Genomic DNA, 14,517 nt, shown 5'->3' on the forward strand with positions numbered 1-14,517 from the left:
GTACTAAACCAACTCTGAACTCAGTAGGTGTGATGTAGGTGCACAATCCAGAAAAATCAGAAGACAAAGTCTTTAAACTGAGTGATAGAAAGTAAAAATTAATTTTTATTAATGTGACTATGTAGTGTTATAAGTATTGTAATTTACATTTGTCTGATTGTAGAAAGCTGGGTTTCAGTGATGGGTTTTTGGTACTCCCGCACCACGCAGCAGGGCTCAGTGTTGCAGTAATTATAGGTGTATTCCCAGGTGTTGCACTCAGACTTGCAAGAGCCACGGACGAGGTAGCATTCTCGTTTTCTTTCTGCAATTTCTCTTGTTTTTTTCTGTGGAACTAGAAGAAGGTACTTATGATGATGAATCCAAGTTACATCCAAATAGACCCAATCCTTTATAGTACAGAGTTTAAAATTTTTGTTTCTGAAATCATGCCTACAGAACTGTATTGAAGATCTTTGCCCCTATATCTTGGTACAATATAAATATTTATACAACAATAATTACTTTGGCACTAACAATTTTTGTAAGCAAAATAGTCTTAAATATTTAATTTAATTTAATTTCTGCCTTTTAAAATCAGACCATAGATATCCTTATAATTTGTTTTAGTAAGAAGGAAAGTTACAATACAAATCATAGTTATACATGCAGCATCTCTCTCTCTCTCTCTCTCTCTCTCTCTCTCTCTCTCTCTCTCTCGCCTGTGCTCTCTCTCTCTCTGTCTCTCTCTCTCTCTCGCCTGTGCCTCTGCCACTGATACCCTTCCTCCTATGTTTTTTATTGTTCTGCCTCTCACTGATACCGAATGAGAGCTAAATGACTTTCAGACAAAGTTTGTTGTAAACAGATGTGTAGTTGACCAAATTTACAAATAGAAAAAATAGAAACATTGTGTAAAATACATATTCATGCTGCAAGAAAAACCATTTCCTGAGATACGTCTTTGATTTGAAAGAAAAATGAATAATGTGGATTCTGACATTCATAAATTATATGTTTTGATCTCACACTGTACTGATACTCAGAGCTTTTACATTTGAGATAAGCTATTATTCCAGTTTCCTCTCAACTTTTTCCATTAATATCATCATCTCCCTATATTGCATTTATATTTTCAACTCTTACATTACATTATATTGTCAGCCCTTAATGATGTATGATAGCTGAAAGTTTTACTTTCTATTCAACTATAACATACACAAATTTTAAAGTTCTTTTGCTTTTAAAACTATCACATTAAGGGTCTCTATTCTCTTTTTGAATATGTTGGTTGTATTCATGTGTGACTGTGTCTTAACAAATTACAAATTTTGATTATTATTCTGTGAACACTGGATAGTGATCCATGGTTATATATCTGTTAAATACACATAAAATCTGAAATAAACAAAATCCTTCTTTCAGTGTGTCTGAACACAGTGGCTTAGATTGCTCAGCCTTCCCGAATTCTTCTGCTTTGTTTCTTTTTAATTGAGAAACAAATATCAATGAGACAGTTTCAAAAATGATTAATAGGGGGCCGGGGAGATGGCTCAGTAGAATAAGTGCTTCCCTGGCAAGCACAAGGGCCTGAGTTCAATCCCCGGTTCTGCAAAAAAAAAAAAAGATTAATAGGAAAGTTTCAATAATTAATACATTGCACATTGTTATCTTCTTAGTGGTTATCCATAGTACAAGGTGCAGACAGAATATCCTGTCCAAACACTACTAGTACAAATCTTTCTTCTCATTGAATTAAGCAAAAGTAGCTGTATACTTATCCTAACTATTCTGCATATACAAATACAAAATGGCCATTCCTCTGTCTTGCATTTTTTTATTTAGTAACATCAGAAATGGATATTCCATTGGCATTTAAATACTATAGCTTTGTGTATTCTAGTAGCTTCTTGGTGGAATTTTTTGGGTTTTGCAAGTAGGGTATCATGTCATCTGCAAATAATGATAATTTAACTTCTTCTTTACCTATTCTTATTCCGTTTATTTCTCCGTCTTGTCTAATGGCTCTGGCTAATGATTCCAGAATTATATTGAATAGGAGTGGTGATAGAGGACATCCTTGTCTTGTACCAGATCTGAGAGTAAAAGATTTCACTTTTTCCCCATTTACAATTATATAAGCCATTGGGTGGTCATAGATGGCTTTTATCCTATTAAAGTAGAGGCCTTTTATTCCAATTTTCTGTAGAACTTTGAACATGAATGAGTGTTGGACTTTGTCAAAACCCTTTTCTGCATCAAAGGAGATGATCATGTAGTTTAGTTTTCGCTCTAGCAATATAGTGTATTATATTTAAAGATTTTCAAATATTGAACCATCCTTGCATACCTGGGATGAATCCTACCTGGTCATGCTGTATGATATTCTTGATGATTTGCTGTATTCTATTTGCAAGGATTTTATTGAGGAGTTTTGAATCTGTGTTCATGAGGGAGATTGGCCTGTAATTTTCTTTTTTATTTGTGTCTTTCCCTGGTTTTGGTATTAGTATAATACTTGCCTCCAGGAAAACTTTGGGAGAACTGTTTCATTTTCAATTTCCTGGAAGAGTTTGAGGAATGTAGAGATTATATCTTGTATAAATTTCTTTTAGAGTTCAGCTATGAATCCATCAGGACCTGGACTTTTCTTTGTCAGCAGGCTTTTTGTTACATTTCATATTTCTTTGGCTGTTACTTGGTTATTGAGAGTTGCTATATCTTGTCGATTCAGTTTTGGTAATTTTTACCTTTCTAGGAATCTATCCATTTTGTCTGTGTCTTCTATTTTGTGAGCGTAAAGATACTCAAAGTAGCTACTGATAATCTTCTGAATTTCCACTGGGTCTGTGGTGATTGTCTCCTTTTCATTCCTTATTACTTGTATTTGAATTTTTTTTTTTCCTCTTTTTCATGAGGGTCGTTAGGGACTTATTGATTTTGTTTAATCTTTCAAAGAACGAGCTTTTGGATTTGTTAGTTCTTTGAATTGTTTTCTTCATCTCAGTTGAATTAATTTTTGCTCTAATCTTTATGATTTCTTCCTGTCTTTGGGCTCTGGGTTTGATTTACTTTTCCTTTTCTAGATGTTGGAGGTGCAGATTAGGGTTTTTATTTGTTCCCGTTCTGTTTTCCTAAAGTGTGATTTCGCAGGTATGAATTTCCCTCTGAGAACTGCCTTCACCACATCCCATAAATTCCGATAAATTGTTTGTATTTTCATTGAATTGTAGATATTATTGAATTTCTTGTTTAATTTCAGCTGTGAGTCATTGATTGCTGAGTAAGGTGTAGTTTAATTTCCTTGTATTTAGGGGCTTCTTCTGGTTCTTATTTTTTTTTTTTTGTCGTTTATTTCCAGTTTCATTGCACTGTGGTCAGATAATATGTGTGGGATAATTTCTGTTTACTTGCATATACTTAAGTATGACCTATGGACCAGTATGTGGTCTATTTTAGAAAATGACCCATGTGCAGCTGAGAAAAATGTGTATTGAGCTGTATTTGGGTGGAATACTCTGTATACGTCCACAAGTCCATTTGTTTCAAGCTCTGGTTAAGTTCTGGGGTTTTTTTTGCTAATTTTTTTTCTGGTTGACCTATCTTTTTAGGATAAAAGGATGTTAAGGTCTCCTGTTAAGATGTGGATATTGAATATTAGATTTTTCATGTCCATTAAGATTTTTCTTATATAGTTGCGTGCTCCCATGTTTGCTTCATAGATATTTATCATTTTTACCTCTTCCTCTTGAATTTTTCCCCTAACCAGTATATAGTGGCCTTCTTTATTTCTTTTGATCATTCTTGGTTTGAAGTTGAGACTGTCTTAAAAAAGGATTGCTGCCTGTTTTTTCTGAGGTGCTGGGGAATGTAGTATTGTTTTCTGTTATTTGATTTTCAGTCTATGAATTTCTTTGTGAGTTGTGTTTGTTTTATACAGCATATTGTGGGATTTTGTTTCCTAATTTTGAGTCCATTTACATTGATGGTTATAACTGAGATGTGTTGACTTATGATTGACATGTTATGTACCAGCTGTTGTTTACTCCTTTTTTCCCCTGTGTTTGTTTGCCCTAGTTAGTTGGTTGTTTCTGTTCTAATTCATTGTGTTCTGATCATTTTGGTCCCTCTCTAAAACATCTTTCTATAGTCTGCATAAGCTTGGCTTTGTCATCATGAAATTCTTTAGCTGTTCTTTGTCATGGAAGTATTTTACTTCTCCATCAAACTTGAAAGAGAGTTTTGCAGGGTATAGTAGTCTGGGCTGGAATTTGTTTTCATAGAAGACTTGAAGTACTCTGCTCCATGCTCTTGCCTTCATGGTTTGTGAAGAGAAGTTTGCTGTAATTCTGATGGGTTTTCCTTTGAATGTGATCTGCTTCTTTTCTCTACTGGCTTTCAGTATATTATTCTTGTGCTTGATTTCTGGGATCTTGACTAATATATATCTCGGTGTGTTTTTAATTGGGTTGCGGTTACTTGACGTTCTGTATGCTTCAGTTACCTGAATGTAAGATTGTTTTCTCATATTTGGGAAGTTTTCTGCTATTATGTCTGCCCATATTCTTTTTATGTCATTTCTATTGACTCCATCTTTCTCATTTATGCCTATTAGTCTCACATTGTTCATCTTTGCATCGTCTTGCAGGTGATGAATTATTTTTTTCCTGCATCCTAGTTGTTTTTAAGAGACCCTTTTTCACCTTTTCACTAACTGTATCAATGTCTTCAAGATCTGAAACTCTGTCTTCACTTTCACTCAAAGGGTTTTGAAGGCTTGTGATTTTGATTTTAAGTTCTTTTATCTCTTTGACTCTGCTTCATGTGATCTATTTCTTTTCTGTATTGCTCATTCAAGGAATCCGTCATATTTCTAATCTCTTTTTTTTTTTATTAAGGTCTTCTTTAAAGGCCATTATTAATTCTATTACTGCAGAGTTTTTTTCAGATTGGGTTTCCTCCATATGTTTCCACATTTGACTTTTTACCGCAGATGCTATGAATTGAGAGATTTGTTTTTTCATTTCAGAAATTAATTCTGCTCTGAGTTCCTCTATACCTTTCTACTGTTGTTCCTTTACTTGCAACGCTGTGAATTCATACATTTCAGCTGAACTAGTGTCCTCTGCACTTACTCTGGGTGGACTTGAGGACTGACATTAGATTTTGTTTCTTGTCTTTGTCATTTTGTAAAGCACTGACTTTTGCCCTTTGGTGTAGAGTTTTGGTGCAGTCATAACCTTAGCACCTACTGAAATTAATGTGCAGATCTATTAATTTTGAGTTTATCCACTTATTCCTGGCCTGAGTCTAGCTGTCATGTTCATCTCCTTCCTGCTGCAGCCCTTGGAAGTGAACTTCTTGTGCCCCTCTGGCACAACAGTGAGCCTGTTCTGCCCCTCTGTTGTTCCCCTGACCCAGGGAGCAGAAGGATGTGCAGAAGGTCTCCCACACACTCCCCTGGATTGCGCCGGCTGGATCTGGGGGTCTGGAGAGAGTCGCAGGAGTTCTCACTCACTGGTCAAGCTTAGGGACAGGGTCTCTAGAGGGTTGCTGGGATCCCAAGGGAGTGGCAGAGAGTCTCACTCACGGAGGTGCCTGAGTTTTGGTCTGGAGGGGTCCAGCAGGCAGAGGGAAGCCCGATGCTCTCCCACATGCTGGCGGGGCCTGGGAGGGGCTGGATCTGGGTGTCCCAAGAGAGCTGCAGAAGTTCTTACTCACTAGTAGGGTTTCAGGGCGGAGGCTCTGCAGGGTTGCAGGGGTCCTGATGGTACAATACAGGATCTCACTCACGCGAGTGCCTGAGTTTTAGTCTGGAGGGTCCTGTTGGCACAGGGAACCTGGCTCTTCCACATGTTCACCGGGCCTGGGCTGGGCTGGATCTCTGCTTTTTGTTTTCTAAGTGAAGGTAAATTTTTCTTTTATTGTTGTTCACATTACCATAAGATATTCTTTACCTAAGTAAAACTATTGCTATATTTATATATTTCTTTTTTTCAAATAGGTACCATTCCGTCTGAGAGATGGATAGTAAATTTTGACAAAGACCTTTTAGATGGCCTTGTATTTGCAACACAGTTAGCATCTTATTGCCCATTTTTGGTAAGAATCACTTGAAAGAATTTAATGATTATTATTTAAAATGTATTCTGTAAGCTGATTACTTTAAGTTTATTAATTTTAAAAACATTCGAACCAATAACACTGACCTTTTGTTTACTCTTGTATTTCAAAAGCAATAATTTAGTATCTTCAAATTTAATACTTAATATTCCTTTTGTCACCTGCAGAGAATACTTTACATGTAGAAATTTTTATTTCATTAGTGAAAATGGTCTGTTTTCTTTTCTAGATTGAGTCACATTTTGTAAATATGTATACACAACCAAAACGTCCTGAACAATATCTCCACAACTGCTTGATTATTATAAATAGTTTTTCTGAAATTGGCCTTGACATGGGTGTACAGGTATGTTACTTTATATCATAATAGTATATGCATTTTTTAGTTTCTTTATAATATTAATTTGTTCATAAATTTTAATTCTAAACTAAAACAGACCTCATGAATTAAAAGTATGGAAATTGAAACATGACTCACAGGAATACGTTGGATATAAATTCATAATATATAACTATTTAATGGTGTATATAATATAATAACATATTCAAATTGTAATATAGTAATTATGTCCATGCAATTTTGCATAATAAAAATGAATTTTAGTTTCAGTATCTGATACCATAACAATGAAAGTTGAATGCAATTGTAAGTTACCCATAATCTAATAATAATTTAAGAGTAGAGTGATGGAATATTTATACTTAATTATCTTTTAATTTATTATCAAAAAATATACAAGTGTTTGAAATCTGTGCTTAATTTATAGGAGCCCTTTGTTACTTACAGGCCATGAGGTGATATTTATAAATGATTCTTGACTTTAAAAAATACATAAATACATTGCACTACCAAGATAGGTACCTGTTAAAAGACAAAGTTCTACTCATTCAATAAAGTGACAATAGGGATACGAATAAATAATAAATAATAAAATCTAGATTTTAGAGAATGAAGGGATCAATTTGATGTAGTCCATTCCACCAACAGCACTGTGAAGGAAAGAAGACTTATTTGGTATCTCAGAATGTGGATTGGATTTGGATTGGTAATGGTGACAAAAGAAGTTGTTTCTCAAAGACAATGGTATGAGACCAGGAGTAATGGGAAATGCCATACATTAAAGATATTATGAGATGAGGTTTCCCCAGAGCTGATGGTATAACTCAATAGTAGAGTGCTTGACTAGTATGCTAAAGGTTTTGAATTTCTATTGCCAGCACTCCTAAAAGGAAACAGGAAATCACATTTCTCTAGTTGGAGTTCATTGTTAGCAATTTAAGACATAGGCAAATGTTATAACTTAGACCTGAAATGTCCCCCATGAGTCTTATGTGTTCAGAGGTGGGTTTTTGAGAGGTGATTGGATTATGAAGGCATTATACACATCAGTGCATTAATCCACTAATGAGTTCATAGATGAATGTGCATCCTGGGAGTCTGGCCTGGAGAAGAGGTGGTTCACTGGGCTCATGACCTAGGAGAGTTTATTGTGTTTCTGTGCATCCAAGTTATCATCTATTGTACAGCTTCCACTGCTGTGACTCAGAGCCAAACCACCATAGACTGAATGCCCTCAAACCATGAGCCCAAATAAACTTCCCATTTTAAAAATTAGATGTCTTAGATTTTGGTCCAGAAACAGGAAAATGACAAACTGAATATATTATATACCAGGGTAAAACATCAGAAGTTTAACCATGTGGGAACTATGATACCAATGGTTTTTCTCCTTACAGTAGTCATAATGGAATGAGAGGCAGGGAACTAGGAACAAGGAAAACAAAAACTAATAAACATGAGATTTCAGTTGATCAAAGAGAATGATAAATGATTTCTTTACTCTTACCAGTTTTTTTCAGTACTTGGTCTTTTCAGTACTGGTATTTATCCCAGGGCCCTGCAAATTCCCAAGCCATTTAAAAAAACATTTTGAGCACATTCCTACTGTCACTAAGTTGCCGGAGCTGTGCATGAGCTCATGATCTCCCTGTCTAAACTCCCTAAAGTGATAGAATTACAGGAAGAAACCACTATATACAGATAATCTCCTCATATTCCTTCAGTGGAAAAAGAAAATAAGCTAATACAGCACAATTCACGAGGTATGTTAGACCATTTGAGTAGCCAAAGAAGAAGTGCACAAGAGAAATACCATCCCAAAAGATAAATGCTCTTGTCCAAATATGCCCTAATAATGTGATTTCTTAATATATACCATTTATTATTATTATTATTGTTATTATTATTATTATTATTATTTTGAAAAGAATACATAATGGTAAAAAAATTAGAAATGATATAAAATGTTGGTGAACAAAGTAATAGGAATTCAACAATTGTTTTTGTATTGCATAATGTTATCTTCATATTAGTTGTGTAGGTTACCAAATATAAAAACCTGCAAAGTAGTTGAAAAAAGTTATAAGAAATTGAAAAGAAAAAAAAATAGCATGTGCTACTCCTTTCAACAGATCGATAGAAAGCAGTACAGTCATCCAAACTATCATGCATATATACATAAATATGTCTTTTTTTTGTTTTGTGGAACCAGGGATTGAACTCAGGCCCTTGTGCTTGCCAGGGAACCACTTATTCCACTGAGCCATCTCCCCGGTCCCATAAATAAATCTTTTTACCTTTGTCTCAGTTTCTTTTCATTCGTTGCTGGAACAAAATACCCAACACCCAAAACTGAGGAAAAAAAGGTTTATTCAGCTCACAGTCAGTGGAGGTTTCAGTCCATAAGGCTGACTCCAGGACAGAGGGCAGGTGTTCCTGGGCAGAAAACAGCGAAGAGCAAAGAGAGTGGCAGCAGTTGACGCTTCTAGCCAGCTTCTCTCCCCTCCTTACATTGTAAGCAGGCTACCCTGGGCTGGGGTTGTAGAACTCACACAGTGTCCATGCCCTTCTGTTGCCCTGGATGAAGATGTTTACAGGGTAAGAACCCTGGCTCCCTGCTGAGTCACTTATATAAACTTTTAAACTTCTCAAGTTGGCACAATGTATCAACCAGTATACCCTTCTGCTTTTTGTCCTTTTCCTCATCTCAGTTTTTCCTTCACTCTGTACTGTTGAGATGAGTTTTACAATGCTTACCTCCTACTTCTATTAAAGTTACCTAGACATTAAAGTACTTTTGTAGCCAAGCTTACAATTCTTTTTTTTATTGGTAACATTGTAAAGAGGAACTGCCATAAAAAATTACAGTGTGGTTTTGTTATGGAGTTCTGAGGACTAACTAATAAAATACTTCAGTTTGGAAGAATAAATACTTTAAAAATCCTTTAAGTTCAATAAATTATTGAATCTCTTCCATAAACTATGCTGGATAGATCCTATAAAGGCACTGGTATGTGAAGCTACACTCTTGTCTTCCAAAATGTTACCAATTAATAATAACAATATGTGAAAACAAGCTGATGAAAGGCAGATAATGAATGTTACAATAGACATACAAAAATATATTATGGAAACTCAGAGGCAAGAAGCCACTCAAGCCAGGAACCTAAAAAAATTACACAAGACACATGACATTTAAACTGGCCCTTCAGAGTTTGGTACAGACAATTACCTTGTAAAGCAAAAAGTTTTTTTTTTCTGTTTTATTTTTTTGGGAGTTCCTGTCAAAGTTTAAGTGATCCCATTGCTTAAGATTTCCAGAAAAAGCAGAATATCATGAGTGGAGTGTGTGATGAAGCAAACTGCTAACTTCTTGGCTGGGAAAGGAAAGAGGGAGAGCAAAATACCAAGATCCCATAATCCTCCTTAAAGCCATAAATTAGCAATATATACCTAACACTATGACCAATATCTCTTTTTTTCGTACTTAGGATAAGTTCTATAGGGTTTCACTGAGTAGATTGGACTTGTAGTGAGCCTCGTGTTTACAGCCTCCCAAGTGCTGGGATTATAGGGGTGCTCCACCATGCCAAATCTCTATTGCCATCTCAGCACACTTCAGTGGTGGGGACAGCATGGCAAGCTCAGGAATTGAACTCCCGGCCCCTGTGTCTGCCTGAGCAGGTACTTTAATCCATTGAGCTATTTGACCAGCCCTTATGACCAATGTCTTAATGTTTCTAGCACCTTTCAGTAGCAACATGCTAGAGCCCAAATATTGAACACATGAACTTTGGGAAGTACATTTAACCTCCATACTGCAACAGTAATTGATAATTCAAGAGGAAATCACCATCTTCAGGGTGGGGGAGAGCCAATATAATTTATGTTCTCTTGGATATAGAGAATAATGATTAAGGTTTAAAAGGAATTTATTATGAATATTTTTCTTAGGATAACTCATTTTATAATTTATCTTTTAAACCTAGGGCTGACAAAAATAAAATTGCTGTTGCCTATTTTCCTTTAAGTTTATCATTAGGGATAGCATGCTTTATTCTTTGATTTTTTGCATGTAATCTCTTATCATAGTTTTTCATTAATACAAACTTTTTATTTTGCAAAATTACTGAAATTTCATTCTACATATTTTTCATAGCTGAATATTAAAATGTTAGAAAAATATATAATTTTATATTGTAGACACTGAAGCAGAGTTGCAAAGATTTATTTAACCTCAGACCTTAGACCAGAGTGTTCTGTAAGCAGTGCTCCCATTTCTCTCTTTTCCATTCATCCTAGGTAGCCCTCTAAGGATTACACCATAGGCTGTTTCAATACATAGCATCCAAGAGGGATGCATTATTCTGTTTGAAATTTACTTTGTTAGATGTCAAAGGCGACTATGAAAAAATTTGTGTTTTTAAGAACTTTTAATTTTGTTACTTTAAAGCATATCTAGCTGTTGTCAATTATTACCTTTGTTGAAGCCCAATAATCTACAGATTAGTGTGATTAGCAATTTATCCTACCTTATTCTATGTTTTCCTCTTGCCATACACTTATGTACCTTTCTGCCACATTTAGATGATCCATTTTATTCATTTGTTTGTTTATTTATTGATTTATTTTACTAGGTATATATTTTCCAGCATTTTGATTGGCAGTACTTATCCAAGACAGGACAAATCTTTCAATTTCCCAAAGAAAGACATGAGTGTATGAGGAAATACAAACTAAGAGATGACCACAAAGCTATCTTTATTCTCTTGAATCTACTGGAAAATTTATACTTTTTATTTTTATGTATTTAGTACAGATCTATAGGGTCTCACTACACAGATCAGACTTATAGTGATCCTCCTGTTTTCAGCCTCCCAAGTGCTATGATTACAGGTGTGCACTGCCATACCCAGTCTCAATTACTGTCTCAGCCTTTTCTGGGGGTGGGGCTGACATGGCACTTGGAGAATGGAACCCTGGTCCCTGAACCTGCCTAAGCAGGTACTTTTCTATAGGGAAATTTAAAAATCAATTGTAAAATACATTAGGTATTTGCTAATGTTCCTTACATTTTTAGGTCACACATCAGATAATTTTCAGTTGCAAAATTAACTATATAGAATTCCATTTATATTGACAATTACAGAGTTTCTTGTTCATCAGTGTTGTGTATTTTTGAATTCATAACATAGCACGCATGGCAATATCATCTTTACTGTGAATTGTTTTTATTGTTACACTTGCCTTTTTATAAGAGCTCATAGGTGTTAAACTGATAGAATCCTTCCGTCTTGTGTTCCTGATTCTACATTTTGTCAAATTGTGTTTTTGCTGCATTTATGGGTCAAGCTCTTATTCATCTGAAGTTTTGTATTTTATATCAAATCAATTCCAGCAATCATCAGCAATGTTTCCTTTTTATTTGTACTTACATTTTCTCCATCATTATTTGTCTTCTTCACATAAAGCATTTCCCTCAACTACCCTCTGCCTAATCTACTTGAATTACTGCCTCTTGTCATATTATTTCCTACTCAGAAGCCAAACTCATCACCTGGTACCCAGAACTTCCTCAACGTGACTCTAGAACTCACCAGTGTTTCCTTCCATTGCTTATCCCTTCTTAGCATTTACATAACCTAAATGTACTTCATTCATGAATGAATACTATGTTCCTCTATATTCATACTCACTAGTGCTTTGCCCTTCAAATAGAATACACCTTTCCCCTCAAAACAGACAAAATCTACTGAACGTGAAAGTACACTTAAAGACTCATCTCATGTGCCATTAGCTCATTTGTCTTCAGAATCTCTTGCCATATTTTACTTCAGAAGTTTGGCTACTTGTCATTCTTACTTACTGCACTACAAGATGCTTTAAATCAAGGATGTCTTGTAAGTCATTTCCATAATCATTTCTAAGGTACTGTACTCTTTTGTGTTCTTTTATTATCAATTTTTATTTATTTTTTATTTTATTGAAAAAAATCAATGAGACAGTTTCAAAGCTGATTAATAGGAAATTTTCAATAATTAGTACATTGTACATTGTTATCTTCTTAGTGATTATCCATAGTACAAGAAGCAGACAGGATATCCTGTCCAAACACTATTTCTACAAATCTTCTCATTGAATTAAGCAAAAGTAGCTGTATATCTATCCTAACTATTCTGTATATACAAATCCAAAATGGTCCTTACTTTTATCCCCTTTTTTTGATTTGTCTTTTCAGAGATGGAGATTCTATTGGCATCTAGATGCTGTAGGTGCTTCAATTCAGCAAAAGAATCCAACGCAGTCCAGCAGTACACACTAGTAGTGGGTTATCCACAGAAGTTGTTGACTGGAGCCTTTTACAGCTCAGCATATTAATATGACTTTACTTTATATACCTCATTTTTATACTTTTCTTCTGGATGGTTAAGAGCAAGACAAAGCAAGACCTATATAACAATAAATGTAGTTTTCTTATCTGATAAAGTCAGTCAAGTCCCCTCAGGATTTTTCCTGTAACCTGGTACCACACTTTGCAGATTCTTTGTCAGTGTCAGCCATGTGGATGAGTCACGGCCAATGCTTGAGCAATTTGCTTACTGTAAAAGCCTGAGAGGAAGTTTTCTCTCCATGTGACTCTCCTTAGGCACACTCTACATCATTTATCACTTTCCTCTTTGGCCCCATAATCTCCTTGGTCAGAAAATTTGGGACACTACTGAGTTACATGACGTTACATTACAGGTTCCCTATGTCCTCAGTCTTCACTAACGTTGAAAGGCTAGGGCCAAAATATTTGCTGATCTTGCAGATCTTACTTTTCTCCAATTTTTGATCTGCAACCTTAGGTTGTTAACCCTCCAGAAGAGAAGATTATTACACTCCTGCAACATAAGCAGTTCGGTTTACTCTCACAGTCTGTCTAAATATCAAACATCTTAGGCATAACATGCAACAGGTATTTTCCATCATTCATGTATTGAACTTTAAGTGTACAGAATATGAGGAAAAATTTAAAAATAGGAATAAACACATATTTTACACAGAAATTTAGAAATCTAACCATATACAGCATTGTAGCAGAACAGTCCTGTGACACTTTTTTTCTTGTGTCTTTTTTTTAATTATTACCCATTAAAAAAAACCCAAACTTTTACTTTGAGACAGTATGGTAATAATTGGTATGTTGTGACAAGAAGTACGAAGACCAGAATGACAGGCATTCCAAGCGTGACCCTTCTATTACACATTGCTATCTTCAGGGCAGTTGCTTGTTTCACAGGTATCAACATGTACAGTTTGTCAGTTGAGAATCCTACCAATTAACTGCTAATTTTAAAAACCTGCTGGTGATTCTTAGGATCATTGTCTTGCCCATCTTGTGCATATAAATGTATGACTTTGTTCCAATCCCTTTTTTTCCCCTAGCTTTTCTCCTTGCCCTCTCCTCATTGTCCAATCCTCAAGTTCTTGCTTTCCTTTGAGTTGTGTTATACCTTTCTATTTGTATTTCTTCTTTTGATTTCTTATACTAGGGAGACTATAGGATATTTAATAGTGTGGTCTGGTTTATTTCACTTATGAGTGTATCTTCAAGAGGCATCCACTTAAATATAAATTCTTCAAGTTTATCATTCTTTATAGCTGTTCTGACCAGTTATTTTGAACTTTTTGGAGCTGATGTTAATTATCTGATTGTACTATGTTTAATTCATTTTTTTGTTTGTTTTTCAAATCAAATTGGGAGGACAGTTTCAATAATTAACACATTGCTTACCTTCCTCCTAGTGGTTAATTGCTGTACAAGATGCGGACATGATATCCTAACACCATTGGAACAAATCACTCTATTCATTAAGAGAATGTAACTATATATCTGTCCTAACCACTTTGAATACACAGATACAAAATGGACATTCATCTGTGTACCCTTTTTTGGTTAAGTTCCATTATTTGAATGTTATAGGTGTGCCAACTCAGCAAAGTATTCTAAAAGAGTTCAGTAGCCCATAATAGTATTGGGTCTTCCGCTTGACTGGCAATGTCAGAAATTGTTGACCTGAGTCCCCTACAGC

The 14,517-nt window shown here is 35.2% G+C and overlaps 2 protein-coding genes across 2 annotated transcripts in view; one reads left to right on the forward strand and one right to left on the reverse strand.

Moving 5' to 3' along the window:
* The window catches only part of Cfap47 (cilia and flagella associated protein 47), a 529,200-nt gene that overhangs the window by 190,013 nt on the left and 324,670 nt on the right, over nucleotides 1-14,517 (forward strand). The window contains exons 34-35 of the mRNA XM_023707817.1: nucleotides 5,984-6,081; nucleotides 6,332-6,448. Of these exons, the coding sequence (XP_023563585.1) occupies nucleotides 5,984-6,081; nucleotides 6,332-6,448 (215 nt within the window). The remainder of the gene's footprint in view (nucleotides 1-5,983; nucleotides 6,082-6,331; nucleotides 6,449-14,517) is intronic.
* Nucleotides 144-5,635, reverse strand: Defb113 (defensin beta 113). Its single transcript, XM_023707815.1, has 2 exons — nucleotides 5,566-5,635; nucleotides 144-334 (listed from the first exon to the last, which is right to left on the reverse strand). Exons 1-2 carry the CDS (start codon nucleotides 5,633-5,635, stop codon nucleotides 144-146), a joined length of 261 nt encoding a protein of 86 aa, XP_023563583.1.

This window comes from Octodon degus, unplaced genomic scaffold (genome assembly GCF_000260255.1).
Source record: "Octodon degus isolate 3935 unplaced genomic scaffold, OctDeg1.0 scaffold00313, whole genome shotgun sequence".
Classification (NCBI taxonomy): domain Eukaryota; kingdom Metazoa; phylum Chordata; class Mammalia; order Rodentia; family Octodontidae; genus Octodon; species Octodon degus.